General features: G+C 36.0%; 1 protein-coding gene across 8 annotated transcripts in view; it reads right to left on the bottom strand.

Moving 5' to 3' along the window:
- The window catches only part of Ptprk (protein tyrosine phosphatase receptor type K), a 547,068-nt gene that overhangs the window by 356,471 nt on the left and 167,592 nt on the right, over nucleotides 1–23,005 (bottom strand). For all 8 annotated transcript variants that reach the window (XM_047559457.1, XM_047559451.1, XM_047559450.1 and 5 more), the window contains exon 3: nucleotides 5,845–6,116. In XM_047559457.1, the coding sequence (XP_047415413.1) occupies nucleotides 5,845–6,116 (272 nt within the window). The remainder of the gene's footprint in view (nucleotides 1–5,844; nucleotides 6,117–23,005) is intronic.

The following is a 23,005-nucleotide window of genomic DNA, read 5'->3' as shown; positions in this document are numbered from 1 at the left end:
AAACTCCTGGGGTGGGGAGGAGTGATATGCTGAACAAACAATGCAACAGTGCCTACCTCTCCTTAATGCTCATTATTTTTTTATCAGTTACTAATAGGAAATTAACAATTTCATGGAAATATTTTTCAAAATGAATAATAAAAGGTCATTGTGACAGTTCCTGCTGCTCTAAATAAAAAAACAGGTATGGCTGAACAAAGTAAGAAAAGACTTCTGTCTCACGCACACACACACACACACACACACACACAATTATTATTTTGCTAGATAACAGAACTCTTTTGCTCATTTGTTTCTATCAATTTACACAACCATAAATTTCATCGTTGAATCAATACAGAGCTGAAGATCAAAGTGGAGCATATGTTTTATAATAAAAGCAAATCACTGTCAGGACCCAGAGAGAAGTCACACTCATAGGGTTATAAAAGCTATGAAACCAATGACTATAACAACATGGGAGTCTTTCTAAACCTACCAGGAGTATTTTAAATGCAACTAAGAGACTTGTGAATATTTAAATGCAGCAGCAAAAGGTTACTTTGTAAATAGCCTATCAAACAGAAGGTAATATTTTACCACTATAAAATGAGCCACATTGACCATGTCTGGCAATTACTACTGCCACAATTAAAATAAGCCTATCTAATTGTGACTAAATTCAGAAGTCATTGATATGGTTAATGTCCAAACTTTTAAAAGTCAGTTACTTCAGAGGAAAAAGAGGAATAACTCTGACCCACCACTGAATAATCAGCATATTAGTCCATCTATGAAGATGTTGCATTTACTTATCATTTGATCAATTATTCAAACAAATTAAGATGGCACATATGAAAGTACCCAGTCCAGTGTCCTATACATGTAGACACAATACATTCTCTTTCCTTACTTTCTACCTTCCCTAAATCATTACTCCATTGTCTTACAGCTTATTTACTTTTTGAAGTGTGTACATTGTCTTCTATCTCTAACTAGACTGGATAATATGGATTCTTTAATTCATAGAAAAATATGCAAAATTTTAGTTCTGCCATGTCTCCCATGTAATACCTACAGACAATATGTTGACAGTTCAAGAAAAATATGACATGAATGGATGTTTACATATAGTAGTATACCATGCTGAAAAGGACTGCATAATGGAATACTCATCTAAATGCTGTTTAAACAATTGTTGTTACATTTACTACTACTACTACTACTACTACTACTACTACTATGCCTTAGGTATGACCCAGGTTCCCACCATATTCTCTTCTATCACCTTCAGTTGGTCCACTACATCCTTCTTCATAGTAACAAAGTGGCTGCAGTAGTACCAGGCATCATGTTTTCTTGCAAGAACATCTTTCCACTACCTCTCTCTCTCTCTTTTGCTTTGTTGTTGTTGTTTTTAATCAAGAAGGAAAATCTTCCCTGAAGTCCCTGGCAGACATTCCTTCTAGCTCATTAACCAGAATCATGTTATATGGCTGCCCCATCCACAAAGAAAATTAGGGAAGCAATTCCTCAACATGAGAAGTTCTACAAAATGAAAGACAGGAGAATAACTATCGGATAGATAACAATATCTATAACACTGCTCAATATCCATGATACGAAGCTAATCACTTGTAATACTTACAAATGAAGAAGTTACAACTGTAAAATATATTTAGGGCATGGTGGTCCAATCTAATAATCCCAGCTTTGTAGGAGGTTGATGCAGGAGGATCTCAAGTTCAAGACCAACTTGGCCACTTAGCGAGATCCCGTCTTATAATAAAATTTAAAACAAGGGCAGAGAATATAGCTCAGTGCTTGCCTAATATGTAGAAGGCCCCAGCATGGGGGCAAAAAGAAAAAAAGAGATATGTTTAGGAAAGAATAATCTACCTTCATTCCTAAGGTGGGGCTCTATATGAATGGATGAACAAAACCTGAAGGAGTTCTAAGAACAATGACAGAGGAATGACATCCCCTCTTCCTCATTCTCCATGGGTTGGTTCATGAGCATGCTCTTCTTACATGTGCTTCAAAATTCTTCTTTTAGAGCTTTTTTATTCAGTGAAACAGTTTCTTGGTTTAAGTCCCAAATTTTTAGACCCAATGCCAGTAGGATCTCTGGAGAGTAGCAATCTTTCTACTGCCAAAATATCAGTACAATACATGTTAATATAACCCTTTAAAAAGGAGGACAAAACCAGAAAATCTCATGCTTGTCCACTTACATTTTTTTCCCCAAAACTAATGGAAAATCTTAAGAAGAAAATGAACTACAGAAGTTCAGTGTTTGTTTCTCCATGAATTACAGAGGAAAACAGCACACTCTGCAATATTGTCACTTTCCAATTTCTGGCCAAATCCCTGTAGTTTTCATCACGCATCATTTTTGTGATTAATGATGTGCACCCAGTTAGTGGAAAACAGCAGATTAGGTTTCCGCTAATAGTTTTGCAAGTTATGTATGTCATCTGTCTGCCTCATTTGGTAACAACCTCACTGTTCACTAAGAAAGTAATGGATTTAATCCCAAAGCAGAACTTAGTTTTATGCATACAAGACAGGTCAGATTTCCAGAGTGGAGAAAATTACCCTTTTAGAGGTGTACAGATCTTCAGTTATAATGTAGCAGCGAGATAAAGCCTTGGGAGGACTTTTTTTCTTTCTTTCTTTCTACTTCTATTTAGCAACCAATTTAAGAAACTACAGTATTAACTTGAGGCCTATAAAAATACATGTCATGGCATCCTGCAAACATGGCATATAAAACAATGTCATATGATTTTATTAGTATACCATGCTGAAAAGACGTCTATTGTTCTGAAGACACAGGTGAGAAATAGTTCCTTATATATGTGAGTATTACTACAAAGACTGTAAAAAACTAAATTTTCATTTGCTTGTTATCTTTGACTAAATATATGCAATCAAGGGCATTTTCTGCTTAAAGGTGCCTGAAATGAAAAACATAATCTGCCCTTCTATGTGGCCAGTATTCTTATCCATTTATGAATTGGACCAGATATGAAGAAGTGCCAATTATTGGCAGAACAAGTAGATTTCCATGAACTACATTAAAAAACAAACTTCAAATATGAAATGCCAAATACTGAAATTCAGTGGGTCAGTTCATTTGTTAAGTTTGTTCACAATCTGAAGCTAATTTATCCCAGTTATGTCTAATTATATGTTCTATAAAAATATTAGCTCTTTGATGATGGTTAGAGCTAAAGTAATTTATGGTCAGTAATGTGGTTCTGGGTTTTGTTTTATTTTTTCTTAAAACAAAGTTATTTTGTTTTTAATTCTTTTTTTTTACTGAAAAAATATTTATGAAATCCATCTTATATAAAATATTTCTGGCCTCTTAAATAATTATTTAAACAGGTTTCATTAAAGAGAGAGAAACTTGGAATAATAAGTTTGCCCCTATGAAAGACAAGTCTAACAAGTACTTTGGTAGATATGAGGTGGTCCTTTTATCACACAAGAATAGAAATCAAACCTCCAGATTTCCATACAGAATTTCAAAACTGGCCTCTGATAACTGGTATTTAAAGCAAATACGTTTCTCTTTAAATATGGAGAATATCAGCACCTAAGTTCCTCTCAAAAAATTCTACCAGGTTCTGCCCACAAACAAACACTTACAAAAACTTGACAGCTATTTGATCTCGAAAGCCACTGACAATGGGAGTATGGGAGATTAATTTTTCATGGCATTTTCTAAGAGCAAGAACTTTTTCATAAATATAGTGCGTAGTATGCTGGTTGTTTGTAATAACTGATACCTGTGCAGGTACAACTAGGTATCTAAATGACTGAATGGATAAAAATACCAATTAAGTAATTTTTGAGCACTAGGGACATGAGCCCTTAACACATATTTACTTTTACTGACTAAGTTTTGCAGGTTTAAGAAAAGAGAAACAAAATAATCATTTAAGTAATTATCTACAGCTCAAAGTAAATCTTCAACAATAAGACATTTACCTATATGTTCCATGTACTTAGTCATTTATTTTTCTAACATCTCCAACAATATCTCACTGGCTGGTGTGAAACTCATGCAGACACTTTTTGCACTGTTTGTCTAAATACACCACAGGCACATATAACCTAGGGAGCTTCACCATGCAAAATGAGCTGACCAAGAAAGTATTCCTCCAGTTCGAGGGACCAAAACTCAAAACTAACATTGCAATAATCTGTGCCACAAGCGTTAATGATAGAGCTCTTCAAAGTTTTTGAATAAATAAAAATATATACATCATTTCTTAATTATGAAGGGAAATAAGTCAACTATTGGATATATCAAAATTTACTACCATATTGTACTGTTGTTGTTTTTAAGGAACAATTAACCGTTTGATTCCTGAAAGAATTATCTACCCAGATAGCAGATAAGGGTAAATACAGAGTTGAATACTGGCTATGTGATTCCAGAACCCACATGTAATAATATTGTTAGATTAACTCATTATTTGGAGTTTTCCTTTGTTTTATGGAGGCTAAATGTGTTGACAGTCTTATTCTGGTGAATCAGAGCTTCTTCCTGGGATTATGTTGAGCTCTAATGACAGATTCTCATGAAATTCGTATATTGTTAAAGCCATGTGAGGTGATCCAGCGAAGACAGCTATCCACACACTGAAGTCAGATGGGCCCCTTCCCCTTTCAGTCAATGCTTCAGTAGCAGGTACACACACTCACACACAACCCCCACCCGACAACCATATATGTAGCCCTTAGGAAGCCATGGGCCCCTAAAAAAGCAGATGGCTCCCACGTTGAAGAGAAACATCCGTCTGTTCAGGATTAATAGAATCAACTCTACCTAATGAAACTCTATTGAAATCTCATCAAACACATAACTTGAAAATGAGAAGCTTAACTGGAACCATGCCTATGATGTAAGAGACTTTTTAATAAACTTAAAATATCAACTCAAGAAAAAAACAAATAAGACAAAAGTCATGTATTTTTCCTCTTCAGGAACAAAAACAAGCCTAACCTGAAGAGTTCATTTTTAAATAAGAAAAAATGAAGCTATTTTTACCTTATACACTGCTCACTATTATAAAATATGCTTTTACATAAATGAACTCTCATTAGACTCTATATTAAACTACAAATAGGGAAGTCTTCTAAAAGTTTGAATATCAAAGTCTAACATGCACAAGAAAAATGAGCCTGTACTAGAGATAACTGTCTGTTTTCAGGCACTGAACCTCACAATAAGGTTCACTGAACCACTCTCTAAAATAGTAGACAGACATCTTTTAAACTACATAACCTCAGTCACACAAACATAAAATAAGCATTGACACCATTCAGTGCCTACTTAGTCATAGTCAGATTAAGTATTTCTGGAGGAAAAATCCAGAGACATTGTGGACAACTTGTTATTGTAATTTTGCTTATTTTAATATTCCATCTGACAATATAATAAACAACCAAAATGCCTCTCCCTCAAGATAACATATTTTATAAAATAATATTTCATGTTTGTTTTCCAAAATGTTATTTTCAGGAAATCAGTAACACAATCTAATCTATTCCAGTCAAATCAAAAGGCTATTTCTTTCTGAAAAGAGTCACAGAAATACATCTGTCAATAAGCAGCTCTTTGCCAGGCAAATGACCAATTTTGGAGCTGGACCTACTTTCTTCCTTCTGTAGAAATATTTTCTCAGTTTGAAGGTTTTGCTCCAACTCACTCAAACTCTTCATGAAGGGGGGTGCAAAGAAGTGAAAGGGACAAACTCCCTCTTACTGTGGAGCTAGTATTTTCATCTAAGTATTCCACGTACAGTGAGATCCAAAATGTTAAAGCATAAAACAGAAAAGCGCAATTACCTGATACTCATTCGGCCAAAAGGTGCTCACTGCTAGCTCAGCCCGAAGCCACTCTCTACCAGTGAATCCAGTCACATTCCAAATTGGATTAGCAAGAGGTCCTTTATTCACCCTAACGAGTATGTTCAGAGTGCCAGGGTTCAGCCCCTTCTGGCTGTAGAGCAGGTAGCTGAAGTCAATGCAGTGAGTGTCATTCTCCTTCATGGTGGGCAGCTGCAGTCTGGCTTTCTCTCCAGGGTCATGATCTGAGGAGTCCACTACCATGTAGGAACCTGAAACAACATTACAAATGGCAAAGAGAAACAGACCAGTAAGTCAAGGGAAATATATAACAATAAAGGATGCTAAACTGTTCTGAATATTAAATTCAACTCAAAAGACCACATTTCCAGAACAGAGTCATAGAAAGGCATCCATTCAGTAAGTAGAAAATTGCATTCTTTTTTTTAGAAAGAAGTTTTTTTTATTTACCACTGATATATGGCATACAAGAGATACCTATTTATATAACATATTCACTTAGGCGGGGTTTTTTCATATTTTATTTTTAATTTTTTAAAATTTTTTTATTTTTACAGACTGCATTTTGATTCACTATACACAAATGGCGAACATCTTTTCATTTCTATGGCTGTGCACAAGTAAATTCATACCATTCGTATAATTGTACATGTATATAGCATAATGATGTCTGGAGACAGGCAATTGCATTCTTTTTTTTTTTTTTTTTTTTATTTTTTTACGTTTACATAGGGTAATGATGTTTCTTTTTTTTCCCTTCCCCCCCACCCCTCCCACCCTTTTCCCTTTATACAGTCCTTCTTTCCTTCATTCTTACCGCTCTCCTTAGCCTAACTCTAAACCTAACCCTAAACCTAATGCTAACCCCTCCCACCCCCATTATATGTCCTCATCCGCTTATCAGCGAGATCATTCGTCCTTTAGTTTTTTGAGATTGGCTTATCTCACTTAGCATGATATTCTCCAATTTCGACCATTTGCCTACAAATGCCATAATTTTATCATTCTTCATTGCGGAGTAATATTCCATTGTATAAATATGCCACAGTTTCTTTATCCATTCATCAACTGAAGGGCATCTAGGTTGGTTCCACAATCTGGCTATGGTGAATTGAGCAGCAATGAACATTGATGTGGCTGTATCTCTGTAGTATGCTGATTTTAAGTCCTTTGGGTATAGAACAAGGAGTGGGATAGCTGGGTCAAATGGTGTTTCCATTCCAAGCTTTCTGAGGAATCTGCACACTGCTTTCCAGAGTGGCTGCACTAATTTGCAACCCCACCAGCAATGTATGAGTGTTCCTTTTTCACCACATCCTCGCCAACACCTATTGTTGCTTGTGTTCTTGATAATCGCCATTCTAATTGGGGTGAGATGAAATCTTAGGGTAGTTTTGATTTGCATTTCTCTTATTACTAGGGATGTTGAACATTTTTTCATATATCTGTTGATTACTTGTACATCTTCTTCTGTGAAGTGTCTGTTCATTTCCTTAGCCCATTTGTTGATTGGATTATTTGTATTCTTCGTGTAGAGTTTTTTGAGTTCTTTATAGATTCTGGAAATTAGCGCTCTATCTGAGGTATGGTTGGCAAAAATATTCTCCAACTCTGTAGGCTCTCTCTTCACATTTCTGATAGTTTCCTTTGCTGAGAGAAAGCTTTTTAGTTTGAATCTATCCCAGTTGTTGATTCTTGCTTTTATTTCTTGTGCTATGGGAGTCCTGTTAAGGAAGTCTGATCCTAAGCCAACAAGTTGAAGATTTGTACCTACTTTTTCTTCTATAAGATGCAGGGTCTCTGGTCTTATTCCAAGGTCCTTGATCCATTTTGAGTTGAGTTTTGTGCAGGGTGAGAGATAGGGGTTTAATTTCATTCTATTGCATATGGTTTTCCAGTTTTCCCAGCACCATTTGTTGAAGAGGCTATCTTTTCTCCATTGCATATTTTTGGAACCTTTGTCTAGTATGAGAAAATTGTATTTATTTGGGTTTGTGTCCATGTCCTCTATTCTGTACCATTGATCTACCTGTCTATTTTGGTACCAATACCATGCCGTTTTTGTTACTATTGCTTTGTAGTACAGTTGAAGATCTGGTATTGCAATACCCCCTGCTTCGCTCTTGCTACTGAGGATTGCTTTAGCTATTCTAGGTTTTTTATTCTTCCAGATGAATTTCATAATTGCTTGCTCTATTTCTGCAAGGTACATCATTGGGATTTTAATTGGAATTGCATTGAATCTGTATAGCACTTTAGGTAGTATAGCCATTTTGACGATATTAATTCTGCCTATCCAGGAACATGGGAGATCTTTCCATCTTCTAAGGTTTTCTTTAATTTCTTTCTTTAGTGTTCTGTAGTTCTCATTGTAGAGGTCTTTCACCTCTTTTGTGAGATTGACTCCCAAGTATTTTATTTTTTTCGATGCTATCGTGAATGGGGTAGTTTAGCTAATTTCTCTTTCTGAAGATTCATCACTTATGTATAAAAATGCATTGGATTTATGAGCATTGATCTTGTAACCTGCTACTTTACTGAATTCACTTATGAGTTCTAAAAGTTTTCTGGTGGAATTTCCAGGTTCCTCTAAATATATAATCATGTCATCAGCGAACAGGGATAGTTTGAGTTCTTCTTTTCCTATTCATATCCCTTTAATTTCTTTGGTTTGTCTGATTGCTCTGGCTAGAGTCTCAAGGACGATGTTGAATAGAAGTGGTGAAAGAGGGCATCCCTGCCTTGTTCCAGTTTTTAGGGGGAACGCTTTCAGTTTTTCACCATTTAGAATGATATTAGCCATGGGCTTAGCGTAGATTGCCTTTATAATGTTTAGGAATGTTCCCACTACCCCAATTTTTTCTAGTGTTTTGAGCAAGAAGGGATGCTGTATTTTATCGAATGCTTTTTCTGCATCTATTGAAATAATCATGTGATTCTTAACTTTAAGTCTATTGATATGGTGAATGACATTTATTGATTTCCGAATGTTGAACCAACCTTGCATCCCTGGGATAAAACCCACTTGATCGTGGTGCACTATCTTTTTAATATATATTTGTATGCGATTTGCTAAAATTTTGTTCAGAATTTTTGCATCGATGTTCATTAAGGATATTGGTCTGAAATTTTCCTTCCTCGATGTGTCTCTGTCTGGTTTAGGTATCAGGGTGATATTGGCTTCATAGAACGAGTTTGGGAGGGTTCCCTCCTCTTCTATTTCATGGAATAGTTTGAGGAGTATTGGAATGAGCTCTTCTTTAAAGGTTTTGTAGAACTCGGCTGAGAACCCATCTGGTCCTGGACTTTTCTTTGTTGGTAGGCTTTTGATGACCTCTTCTATTTCATTGCTTGAAATTGGTTTATTTAGGTTGTGTATGTCCTCCTCGTTCAGTTTAGGTAATTCAAATGTCTCTAGAAATTTGTTGATGTCTTCGAGGTTTTCTGTTTTGTTGGAGTATAGATTTTCGAAATAGCTTCTAATTATGTTTTGTATTTCACTCGTGTCTGTTGTGATGTTTCCTTGTTCGTTCAGAATTTTAGTAATTTGAGTTTTCTCCCTCTTTCTCTTTGTTAGTGTGGCTAAGGGTTTATCAATTTTATTTATTTTTTCAAAGAACCAACTATTTATTTTGTTAATTTTTCCAATTGTTTCTTTTGTTTCGATTTCGTTGATTTCGGCTCTGATTTTAACTATTTCCTGTCTTCTACTACTTTTGGTATTGGTCTGCTCTTCTTTTTCTAGCGCTTTGAGCTGCAGTGTTAAGTCATTTATTTGTTGATTTCTACTTCTTTTTTTGAATGCACCCCATGAAATAAATCTTCCTCTAAGTACTGCTTTCATAGTGTCCCAGAGATTTTGATATGATGTGTCTTTGTTCTCGTTTACTTCTAAGATTTTTTTATTTCCCTCCTGATGTCTTCTGTTATCCATTCATCATATAATAGTGTATTATTTAGTCTCCAAGTATTGGAGAAGTTTCTGTTTTTTATTCTGTCATTTATTTCTAATTTCAATCCATTATGATCTGATAGAGTACAAGGTAGTATCTCTATCTTCTTGTATTTGCTAACAGTAGCTTTGTGGCATAAAATATGGTCTATTTTAGAGAAGGATCCATGTGCTGTTGAGAAGAAAGTGTATTCGTTCTTTGTTGGATGGTATATTCTATATATGTCTGTTAAGTCTAAATTGCTGATTGTGTTGTTGAGATCTATAGTTTCTTTATTCAATCTTTGTTTGGACGATCTATCCAGTGGTGAGAGAGGTGTGTTAAAATCGCCTAGTATGATTGTGTTATGGTCTATTTGATTTCTGTAACTGAGAAGGATTTGTTTGATGTACGTGGATGAGCCAATGTTCGGGGCATAGATATTTATGATTGTTATGTCTTGCTGATTTATGCTTCCCTTAAGCAGCATGTAATGTCCTTCTTTATCCCTTCTGACTAGTTTTGGTTTGAAGTCCACATTATCTGAGATGAGGATGGATACTCCAGCTTTTTTGCTGTGTCCGTGTGCATGGTATGTTTTTCCCCATCCTTTCACCTTTAGTCTATGGGTGTCTCTTTCTATGAGGTGAGTCTCTTGCAGGCAGCATATTGTTGGATTTTTCTTTTTAATCCAATCTGCCAGTCTGTGTCTTTTGATTGATGAATTCAGGCCATTAACATTCAGGGTTATTATTGTGATATGATTTGTATTCCCAGTCAATTGACTCATATTTGTTTTTGGCATGATTTGGTTTCTCCTTTATTTGGCTATTCCTTTAGGCTAGCGCCTCCTGTTGCTGATTTGCATCGCTGTTTTTCATCTCTTCCTCATGGAATATTTTGCTGAGAATGTTCTGTAATGCTGGCTTTCTTTTTGTAAATTCCTTTAGCTTTTGTTTATCATGGAAGGATCTTATTTCATCGTCAAATTTGAAGGTAAGTTTTGCTGGGTATAAGATTCTTGGTTGGCATCCGTTTTCTTTCAGGGCTTGGTAAATGTTGTTCCAGGCCCTTCTGGCTTTTAGGGTCTGGATTGAAAAATCTGCTGATATTCTTATTGGTTTCCCTCTGAATGTAATTTGATTCTTTTCTCTCGCGGCCTTTAATATTCTGTCTTTATTTTGTATATTAGGTATTTTCATAATAATGTGCCTTGGTGTGGGTCTGTTGTAATTTTGTATGTTTGGAGTTCTATAAGCCTCTTGTATTTGGTTTTCCATTTCATTCTTCAGATTTGGGAAATTTTCTGATATTATTTCATTGAATAGGTTGTTCATTCCTTTGGTTTGTTTCTCTAAGCCTTCCTCAATCCCAATAATTCTTAAATTTGGCCTTTTCATGATATCCCATAATTCTTGTAGATTCTGTTCATGATTTCTTACCATCTTTTCTGTTTGGCCAACTTTGCTTTCAAGATTAAATAATTTGTCTTCAATGTCTGAGGTTCTGTCTTCCAGGTGCTCCATTCTATTGGTTATGCTTTCTATGGAGTTTTTAACTTGGTTTATTGTTTCCTTCATTTCAAGTATTTCAGTTTGGTTTTTTTTCAGTATCTCTAACTCTTTATTGAAATGATCTCTTGCTTCCCGTATTTGGTCTTTTAACTGTTGATTGGTGCGATCATTTAATGCCTGCATTTGCTCTTTCATCTCCTCCTTCAATGCCTGCATTTGCTCTTTCATCTCCTCATTTGCTTCCCTGATCGTTTTAATTACGTACATTCTGAACTCCCTTTCTGACATTTCTTAAGCTGTGCTGTCATTGGGTTTTATTGATGTAGTATCTAGGTTTGTTTGGGACATTTTCTTCCCTTGTTTTCTCATATTGGTCAGTTGTCAGTGGGACCCTGAGATATTGCAGTTTTCCGCTATTGGCTTATAGTGTCCCGGTAGATTTCCAGTGTATCACCTCCCAGCCTTCAGTAGCCTGATGTCTTGGAGGAATCTGATAAAGCAGCGTATCCGAAGAAAACTGCCCCTAGCCCCCTACTGGTTCCACGGTTTGGAACTGGCTCTGTGCTGAAATGCTCTCACTGTGGGCCTGCACCGTGCAGCTGGCCGTGTGGGAGGAGATCACTGCCGGAGTGTGGAAGGCTACCTTGGGAAGACTCTAGCTGCCCTGCCTGGCTCCGATAAGCCACCTCTATCTGGGCCTGCCCCCCGGGCCGAGCTTTACCCAGTGGGCAGACTCACCCGTGGCTCTATTTCAGTCCCAGTCTCTCAATGCCTCCCCTTCTTAACTCCTGGGTTCTGGAGCAACAGGGGGTGCAGTCTCCCTCTAGGCCGCCATCTTGGATCGCCCCGAGAAGAGAGCCTGCATCCAGAGTGGGCAGAGCCGCCTGAAGAGGTGTCTGGCTGCCCTGCCCTGATCCCAGAGGCTGTTTGCGGATCGAGGCTCTCCGTTTGTTCGGGGGCTTGTGGCTGGTTCTATGTAGAAAGTCTCTCACTGGGCGGTCAGCTCTGAGAGGCTAGCCTTGAACGGCACCTCCCACCGCAGGGGTCCAGACTACTTGGGGAAGTCTCTGGCTGCCCTGTCTGGACCCTGAATCTGCTTGTGTGCCAGAGTACGCTGAGCTGCACTGGCTCCGGGACTCGGAGCTTGTTCTGGTCAGAAAGGCTCTCACTAGCGGGCCAGTTCCGTTCCGAGAACCTGGAGAAGCTGGCTGTGTGGGCGGGGCCCACCGCCGGAGTGCGCAGGGCTGCCTGTGGATGACTCTAGCTGCCCTGCCCGGCTCCGATAAGCCACCTCTATCTGGGCCTGCCCCCCGGGCCGAGCTTTACCCAGTGGGCAGACTCACCCGTGGCTCTATTTCAGTCCCAGTCTCTCAATGCCTCCCCTTCTTAACTCCTGGGTTCTGGAGTGACAGGGGGTGCAGTCTCCCTCTAGGCCGCCATCTTGGATCGCTGGCAATTGCATTCTTATTAAATAATAGACATTGTTCAAAGTATGCACCTGTATTAACTCATTTAGTATTCATAGCAACATATAATTATCCCTATTTTACAAATTAATAGATTGAGGCACTATCAAAGACATACACTAGACCAGGTAAAACCTCGTTCAAATCCAGATCTTACTCAAAAAATTACCTAGTCTTATTAAGCAGAAATTATTTTACTATTTAATAAACTATTGACTTGATTGATAGAAAGGGTACACCTTTCTTTTTCCCTACCCAGTTTTATTTCAGGGAGATGGGCTAAAAGTGATAGCAATGGAATCATTTCTGCTTTCTAATTCCAAGATCATTTTTTAAAATATTTATTTAGTTGTTAATGGACTTTTATTTTTTTTTTTTTATTCATATGTGGTGCTGAGAATCAAATCCAGTGCCTCACACATGCTAGGCAAGTGCTCTACCACTGAGTTACAACCTCAGCCCCTGCGATCATTGTTTATCCATATTATATGATATTTTGCAATGGAGTAACCACTTTGAACCTCAGTTCATGGAAGAAGGACAATTTGTAGAGTTACTATGAGGGCTAAAGTAAAAATTATTTAGAGTCAAGAATAGGGCACATAATAAATTCCATGGAGTCTCATCCACTAAACTCATCACCACTACTACTTGCTCCAGAAACACATGTGCCTGTTTATCAAACTTCTGGTAGAACACAAATTTTATTATAAAATGTTTTTCCCTAGGATATAATTTTTTTTCTGCATATCATTTTTTACAGACATATTTTAATTTATTGTACACAAACAGGGTACAACTTTTCATTTCTATGGTTGTACACAATGCAGATTCACACCATTCATGTAATCATACATATATAGAGGGTAATACTGTCTGTTTCATTCTACTGTTTTTCAATCCCCACCCATCCCACCCCTTTTTCCTCTACAACATCCAAAGTTCCTTCATTCTTATCTTCCCCCCATCAACCCCCGCCCCCGTTATATGTTGTCTTGCACTTATCAGAAAACGCATTCAGCCTTTGTTTTTTTGGGCTTGGCCTATTTCATGTAGCATGATATTTTCCAATTTCATCCATTTAACAGAATATGCTATAATTTTATTCTTCTTTATGGCTGAGTAATATTCCATTGTGTATATATACCACAATTTTTTTATCCATTCGTCAATTGAAGGGCATCTAGGTTGGTTCCACAATGTAGCTATGGTGAATTGAGCTGCTATGAACATTGATGTGTCCGCATCACTGAAGTAGGCTGATTTTAAGTCCTTTGGGTATAAACCGAGGAGTGGGATAGTTGGGTCAAATGGTGGGTCCATTCAAGTTTTCTGAAGAATCTCCTACTGCTTTCCAGAGTGGCTGCACCAATTTGCAACTCTACCAGCAATGTATGAATGTGCCTTTTTCCCCACATTCACGCCAACACTTATTATTGCTTGTGTTCTTGATAATGGCCATGCTGATTGGAGTTAGATGAAATCTTAGGGTAGTTTTAATTTGCATTTCTCTAATTAATAGAGATGATAAGAACTTTTTCATATATTTGTTGATCACCTGTATATCTTCTGTGAAGTGTCTGCCCATTTCCTTAGACCACTTTTTGGGTGTAAAGACTTAAGTTCTTTATAAACTTTAGAGATGAATGCTCTGTCTGAAGTGTGTGTGGAAAAGATTTTCTCCCACTCTGTAGGCTCTCTTTTCACATTATTGATTGTTTCCTGTGCTGAGAGAAAACATTCTAGTTTGAATCTATCCCATTTATTGATTCTTGCTTTTATTTCTTGTGCTATGGGGGTCTTGTTAAGGAGGTCTGGTCCTAAGCCAATGTGATGGAGATTTGGGCCTACTTTTTCTTCTATTCAGTGAAGAATCTCAGGTCTAATTCCTAGATCCTTAATCCATTTTGAGTTGAGTTTTCTACAGAGTAAGAGATAGGGGTTCAATTTCATTTTACTGTATATAGATTTCCAGTTTTCCCTGCACCATTTGTTGAACAGGCTATCTTTTCTCCATTGTAAATTTTTGGCACCTTTGTCTAGTATGAGGTTACTGTACTTATGTGGGTATGTCTCTGTGTCTTCTATCGTGTTCCATTGATCTATCTATTTTGGTGCCAGTACTATGCCGTTTTGTTACTATTGCTCTACAGTAGAGTTTAAGGTCTGGTATAGTGATACCTCCTGCATCTCTCTTCCTGCCCAGGATTGCTTTGGTTATTCTGTGTCTTTTGTCTTCCAGATGAATTTCCTGATTGCTTTTTCTGTTTCTATGAGAAATGTCATAGGGATTTTAATTGGAATTGGGTTAAATCTGTATAGCACCTTTGGAAGTATGGCCATTTTGATAATATTATTTCTGCCTATCCAAGTAAATAGGAGATCTTTCCATCATCTAAGGTCTTCCTCAATTTCTTTCTTCAATGTTTTGTAGTTTTCATTGTAGAGATCTTTTACCTCTTTGGTTAGATTGATTCCCAAGTTTTTTGTTGTTGTTGTTTTGTTTTTTTTTTTTTTTTTTTTTTGAGGCTATTGTGAATGGAGTTGTTTTCCTCATTTCCCTTTCAGATGTTTCATTGCTTATGTATAAAAATGCTTTAGATTTATGTGTGTTGATTTTATATCTTGCTATTTTGCTGAATTCATTCATGAGGTCTAGAAGTTTTTTGGAGGAGTTTTTTGGATCCTCTACATAGAGAAACATGTCATCAGCAAATAGTGACAGCTTGAGTTTCTCTTTTCCTATTCGTATCCCTTTAATTTCTTTAGTCTGTCTAATTGCTCTGGCTACTATTTGAAGTACAATGTTGAATAGAAGTGGTGAAAGAGGGCATTCCCTGTCTTGTTCCCATTTTTAAAAGAGAATGCTTTCAGTTTTTCTCCATTAAGAATGATGTTGGCTGTGGGCTTAGCATAAATAGCCTTTACAATGTTTAGGTATGTTCTTACTATCCCTATTTTTTCTAGTTTTTCAGCATGAAGGAGTGTTGTATTTTGTCAAACACTTTTTCTGCGTCAATTGAAATAACCATATGTTTCTTATCCTTAAGTCTATTGACATGATGAATTACATTTATTGATTTACAGATGTTGAACCAACCTTGCATTCCCCAGATGAACCCCATTAGATCGTGGTGCACTATCTTCTTAATATGTTTTTGGATACGGTTTGCCAGTATTTTGTTAAGGATCTTTGCATCTATATTCATCAAGGATATTGGTCTAAAATTTTCTTTCCTTGATGTGTCTTTGCCTGGTTTGGATATGAGGGTGATATTAGCTTCATAGAATGAGTTTGGTAGGATTCCCTCCTTTTCTATTTCCTGGAATACTTTGAGAAGTATTGGAATGAGTTCTTCTTTGAAGGTCTTGCACAACTCAGCTGAGAATACGTCTGGTCCTGGGCTTTTCTTGTTTGGTAGGCTTTTGATGGCTTCTTCTATTTCATTGCTTGATATTGATCTGTTTAAATTTTGTATGCCCTCCTGGTTCAGTTTGGGAGGATCATATGTCTCTAGAAATTTGTTGATGTCTTCAGTAGTTTCTATTTTGTTGGAGTACAGATTTTCAAAGTAGCTTCTCATTATGTTATATATTTCAGAGGTGTCTGTCATGATATTTCCTTTTTCATCACTGATTTTAGTAATTTGAGTTTTCTATCTCTTCTTTGTTAGTGTGGCTAAGGGTTTGTCTATTTTGTTTACTTTTTCAAAAAACCAACTTTTGTCAATTTTTTGAATTGTTTCTTTTGTTTCAATTTTATTGATTTCAGCTCTGATTTTAATTATTTCCTGTCTTCTACCACCTTTGGTATTGTTCTGTTCTTCTTTTTCTAGGGCTTTGAGCTGTAATGTTAGGTCATTTAGTTGTTGACTTTTTATTCTTTTCTTGAATGCACTCCATGCAAAGAATTTTCCTCTTAGTACTGCTTTCATAGTGTCCCAGAGATTTTAATATGTTGTATTGTCGTTCTCATTTACCTCTAAGAATTTATCTATTCCCTGATGTTTTCTGTTAACCATGCTTCATTCAACAGCATATTATTTAGTCTCCAGGTGTTGAGTAATTTCTGTTTTTTATTTTGTCATTGATTTCTTATTTCATTCCATTATGATCTGATAGAACACAAGGCAGTATCTCTATTTTTTCTTTCTTTCTTTTTTTTTTTTTTTTTTGCATTTACTAAGGGCTACTTTGTGGCATAACATATGGTCTATTTTCGAGGAGGTTCCATGTGCTGCTGAGAAGAAAATGAATTCGCTCGTTGATGGATGGAATATTTTATATATGTCTATTGAGTCTAAGTTATTGATTGTGTTATTGAGTTCTATGGTTTCTTTGTTTAGTTTTTGTTTGGAAGATCTATCCTGTGGTGAGAGTGGTGTGTTAAAGTCACCCAGAATTATTGTGTCATGGTCTATTTGATTCCTGGAATTAAGAAAGATTTGTTTGATGTACATGGATGCACCATTGTTTGGGGCATAAATATTTATGATCATTATGTCTTTTGGATTTAATGGCTACCTTAAGCAGTATGAAATGTCCTTCTTTATGCCTTCTGACTAACTTTGGCTTGAAGTCCACTTATCTGAAATAAGGATGGAAACCCCTGATTTTTTACTGAGTCCATGTGCATGGTAGGTTTTTTCCCCATCCTTTTCACCTTTAGTCTGTAGATGTCTTTTTCTACGAGATGAGTCTCTTGAAGGCAGCATATTGTTGGGTCTTTCTTTTTAATCCATTCTGCCAATCTACGTCTTTTGATTGATGAGTTTAGGCCATTAACGTTCAGGGTTATTATTGAGATATGATTTGTATTCCCAGTCATTTGGGCTTATTTTTGGTTTTTAACTTGACTTGGTTTCTCCTTTGAATGGATTTTCCTTTAAGGTAGTTCCTCCCTTTGCTGACCTACATTGTTGTTTTTCATTTCCTCCTCATGGAATATTTTGTTGAGAATATTCTGTAGTGCAGGCTTTCTGTTTGTAAACTCTTTTAACTTCTGTTTATCATGGAAGGATTTTATTTTGTCTTCATACAAGCACAGTTAGGTGTGGTGTTATAAAACCCAGGTTTAGAAGCATTATCCTTGACCCTCTCCTCTTAATATGTGCAAATAATCAATCCTTTGTATCCCCACCTGAAAACATAAGTTGAGCCCATGGCACATTAAGAATGCCAGTCTAAATAGTTCAATTAACCCCAATAACAGATTCAAATCACAGCAGAGAGAAAGGTTTCAACTAGGTAAGGAACTAAATTTCAAATCTAACCAACGCCCATTGAGTAGCACTTTATGGTTCAGAGCTTTTTTGAAGATCTTATATGACATTTTAGTACAGTCCAAGTAAAATAATGCACATACAATAATAGTAACTGATATTATTTACTTCAATTTCCCAGATTTCATCTTGTCTTGTAAGCTGGAATCCTTTGTCTCCTTGACTTTCAGAGATGACACATTAATAGAATAAATGGGCCATGTACATTTTTGGAAAGACTGTATATTTTTAAACAGGATATCCTGAATCTTAACCCAACTGGTTAGATGCACATTCTAAAGTCAACAGTTAAGCCAGTCGTTGGTGCACACCTATAATCCCAGCAGCTTGAGAGAGTGAGACAGGAGGAACACAAGTTCAAAGCTAGCCTCAGGAATGTATCAAGGCCCTAAGCAAATTAGTGAAACTGTCACAAAATAATTTTTTTTTAAAAAGGTTGCAGATATAGTTCATCAGTACAGTGACCCTGGATTCAATCCTTAGTACCAAAAAAAATTAATTAATTAAAAATTTAAAAAAGTAAAATCAATAGCTGAGTTAGCAAGATTCACCATTGCACAGTAGACCAATAACTGCTCTTAACTAAGACAAGACCTGTGATCTTAAATATGTTACTTTGGGATATTGGACCCCAGCTCTTCACAAACCCATGACTTTTTCCTCCACTGCTGTAACAAATTGCTCAGTGACACATTATGGCAGTAACACATTTATATTACTTTTACAAATTTGCAATTATGGCTTCTGATTATCAGTCTTAAAGTAGTGATCTCTAAAGGTTTTACTGGAGAAAGGAGACCAGTACAGTAAAAGAAGAGGTTCAAGGGAGGAGAAGTAGAGGAAAAAATGGGCACTGGGAAATAAAATTCAATAATTTATGGTCTGTACATGTATGAATATTATAGTATGTATAATTATCATGAAAAATTAAAAAAAGAAAAACAATATATGATTTATTGGCTCTCTAATACTTATTTTCTTCTATTATAAAATAAATTTTACAGTAAAATATGCTTTATGTCACACTTTAATTATACATTATGATATTTACCATTAAAATCATTTAGCAATTTTCAGCCAGCAGCACTTTTAAGCGACAATAATTTTCTTATGAAAGAAATGGGAAAAACAAACTATTCATTTGTATGCTGTACCAATTTGATCATTAGACAAGCAAAAGACACAAAATAAAAGCACAACCAAACTATTTCAGAATTTCAAGGTCGTTGAAGACAAGTTAAATAATTTTTAAAAAATCAGTGCCAATAACTCATTTCTGTAGAATGTTTCTGTTATAGGGCCTATTTCAATGCTGACTTGGATTGCTGTGGAATAATAATGCATTTATTGCACTGTTTTGGAAAGGAAGAAGCAAGCACTAGCAACAAAAAGCTATCTAAGCCCTTCTGCCTAGTGACTTGATACAATGGCCCTCAGCACAGCTTGCCCCATGGAGGTAGCTGCCTATTTGACAGGAGATTCCCCCCCGTCATCAAAAACATCAAGAACCCCATTATTATTACCAACTTCTATTTTTTCTACAGTCTCCCAGAATAACTGACCCTCAAACTCGACAGTCTGGAAATCCTACAATATATACTTCCCTCAATCTTTATGTTATCACTTAAGCTTATTTACTATCGTTCTTACTTACTAATTGTTTACTATTGTTAGTTCAGATAACTAATCTCTCAAATTTCTAATTAGAGTTCAATTGTATTTAGTTTTGAGTTTAGCTATCCCAAAGTTTAATAATGAAACATCTGTGTTCACTCCCAAATAATTTACTTAGCATAACCACTTTAATGTGGCCTTACCAACATTTCTTACAATCTTCAGCAATGAGCTTTCAAATACATCATTCAAAATACTGAACAAAAACATACATGCTTTATTTTTTTATAAAGTATAACTCTCTGGAAAGCAATTTGGCAATGAGAACCAAAAGCCTTGCACAAGGCCCTGGGTTCACTCCCCAGCACCCAAAGAAAACTGGAAAAAAAAAAAAAAAAAGAAGAAGAAGAAAGAAAAAAAAAGGATCAAAACACGTAAAGAAATATAATCTCTCTGATCTGGTAATTCCAAGTCTAAGAATGTGTATTAGGTAAGTAATCACGTATAATGCACAAAGATAAGATGTTCATCTCAACATTCTACTGTTTAAAATGACAAAAAAAAAATGAATTTGAAATATTAACAATAGGTAGTTTTTAAAACTTTGGTTAATCAGTTTGATGAATAATCATGCAGTCATTTAGAATGATATTACAAACATGTCACAGAAGATATTTACAATATAAGTATGTAAGTCAGAAAATATTATAATCATTTATAAAAATATACATCAAATATATTTTGTAAATGTGTATGTATTCACTTAGATACACACACAAATATGGAAACATGTCTGGAATAAATAGAAAATATTTAACAAAATGTTAATAGTGTATTATGAGGGGGACACTAATTGTTTTTGTTATTTTCCTTATTTACCTGTTCTGAATGATTTATAATGACTATGCATTAGATTTGTACATATCTATTTAAAAAGATATTAAAAGGATATGGTCTTTCATAAGAAAGATCAAATGAAATGAGAAATACTATGTAAATAAATATAGAGTTCTGGTCTTTGAAAAATAAATTTTCTTTGCATCCTACAGATTAACAGCATCATGGCATTAAAACACACATACATACACAGAGACAGAATACAAAAATCAGGTATTTCTTATTTGAATGCTTAGAAAGAGAGAGAGGTAGAAAGTACTCACACTAAATGGCAACTCTGACCAAAAAGAATGGCCAAAGAAACAAGTCCCACATTCCTAAACATCCTTCTCTCATCTACAGATGCAGAAGTATTGCCCTATGAATTTATTCTATTAATAAATTCCTTATCTTTAAGCTAAGCTTCTAGGAATAGCATCAATATATGAAATAAAATTAAGAGCAAAGAAAATAGTGAAAAATAAATAGGTTTGTAATAGGTTTCTATACTTCATTCTTAAAACTTTATATGTTGCATATATGTGTTTATAACATTACTATGTTAAAATATTCACCTTAAATACTGGACACTGAGCCCTTAGCCTCATGTGTGCTAAACAAGCACTCTATCACTAAACTATATCTCTTTTCATTTAGAGACACAGTCCAGATAAATTCTCCAAGCTAGCCTTCACATTTTGACCTCCAGCCTCAGCCTCCAGAGTAGCTGGAATTTTAGGGGTGTACCACCATGCCTGGCTAACATATTTTCATTAAACTAGTTTTATTCAAGTCCACTGAAGATGCTGTATACAGAGAAACTTCTACTTCTGTGCTTGGCATTCACTTCCCACATACTCTTGCTCAAAGGTTCTCTGGTTATTTACCTTTCACTTCTCTTCACAGACCACCTACTCCAATCTTACTCCTCACTATTTTCTCCACACCCAAACCAGTTTTCTCTTTTGTAACTCACCTATGGTTTCTGAATTTCTGATTATATATTTCTTAATTATATACCTCTTTTAAACAAATTTTAAATAACTTATATGGGGTTCATTTATAGGGGAACATCCTCCTTCAGAAAGATAGCCCTGTTCTCTCAGCAAGCATCTGATATACTTGGAGACCAATCAGAACAGGGAAGCTACACAGTCGATTTACTAGCAAGCATTTAATATAAAGAGCTATAACCTAAAAGAGGACAAAAACGTTAAAGTTTAAAAGACCTACTCCCCTTGATGTACACATGAGAAAATATGTAAGTCCTCAGTAAGTTGTTCCTTTGGATATATTCTTTCCTATCTGGACCACATTATACCATCATATGAAGGAATGTGTGAATCGAACATCTTCGAAGGTTAAAGACATGGAATTTCTAGTTCTGTGGCCCTTAACCCTCACAACCTTTCTTAACCCTTCTCTCCCCCACTCTTTCCTTTGTCCCACTAAGTCAAATTCTTCCTGAACTCTTTCCTTTTGGTTCTTCTCTAACCCTGCCTTTCTTGCTCTTTATGTAAATTTAGAATACTCTTCCCTCCACCCCAAATCCAGAAACACACGCACCCAAAATTTAAAGAACTCACAGATCTAAGTTTAAGAATGCCTACTGTAAAATTCTACAGTATCTGTGACCCCAACATGCTGCTATGGCTCTCCAACCTGCACAGCTTTTATGTTTGGCAGAACTGAGATGTTTTGAAAAGTAGCTGCTAAAATGAAAAGCAACTTGAGAGAGTATCATCAGAGTGGCATTACCCCACAACGCAAGGCAGTCTTTGTCCTGCAGCCGATTTTGCAATCATCCCTTGCCTTTTCAAAGGAACCCAGATTGCAATGAACAAGGAAAGATAAGAAAAGGTAGCGCAGCCGGCAATCTTTGGAAAATGCCTCAAGACAAAATATCATACAAAGATTCCATCCCATCATCTGGATACACGGCAACCCTATTAATAATGGAGGCCAGAGCTGAAGGTTAGTAAAGAGTGAGTATACAAGGCTTTCACATTTTCCATATAAATCAGTATTCCTAAAGTCAAAACATTCTACTCAGTAGTCATATTACATCTGAAGGTACCAAAGTTCTACTTTCATATACTAGAGAACAAGGCCTTAATTTTGATTCAAAGTTAGTAACAATTATTAACTACTCAATGGTTACCCTAGTAATAATGGGAACTACGCCAGAATAAATAAATGGTAAACAATAACCAATCAGAGAAGAACTCAGGCTAACTAAAGTTCATAACTGAGTTCTCAGGCTCAAGGATGATCAGGTCGCAGGTGCAGCTCAACTCCCAACCAAGGAAGTAAACTCTTCCTTCAGTAAACTCTAAGAACCATTGATGTTGCTGATTACAATAGAGAACACTTCATAAAATATCCACACATTGGAAATAAACATATATGTCACTGTTATTCAAATGAAAGCACATTCCTGTTTATAAAGAGGTTAA

Source organism: Sciurus carolinensis, chromosome 7 (genome assembly GCF_902686445.1).
Source record: "Sciurus carolinensis chromosome 7, mSciCar1.2, whole genome shotgun sequence".
NCBI lineage: Eukaryota > Metazoa > Chordata > Mammalia > Rodentia > Sciuridae > Sciurus > Sciurus carolinensis.
The sequence above is the reverse complement of the archived record's forward strand: the minus strand, read 5'-3'. Positions and strand labels throughout refer to the sequence as shown.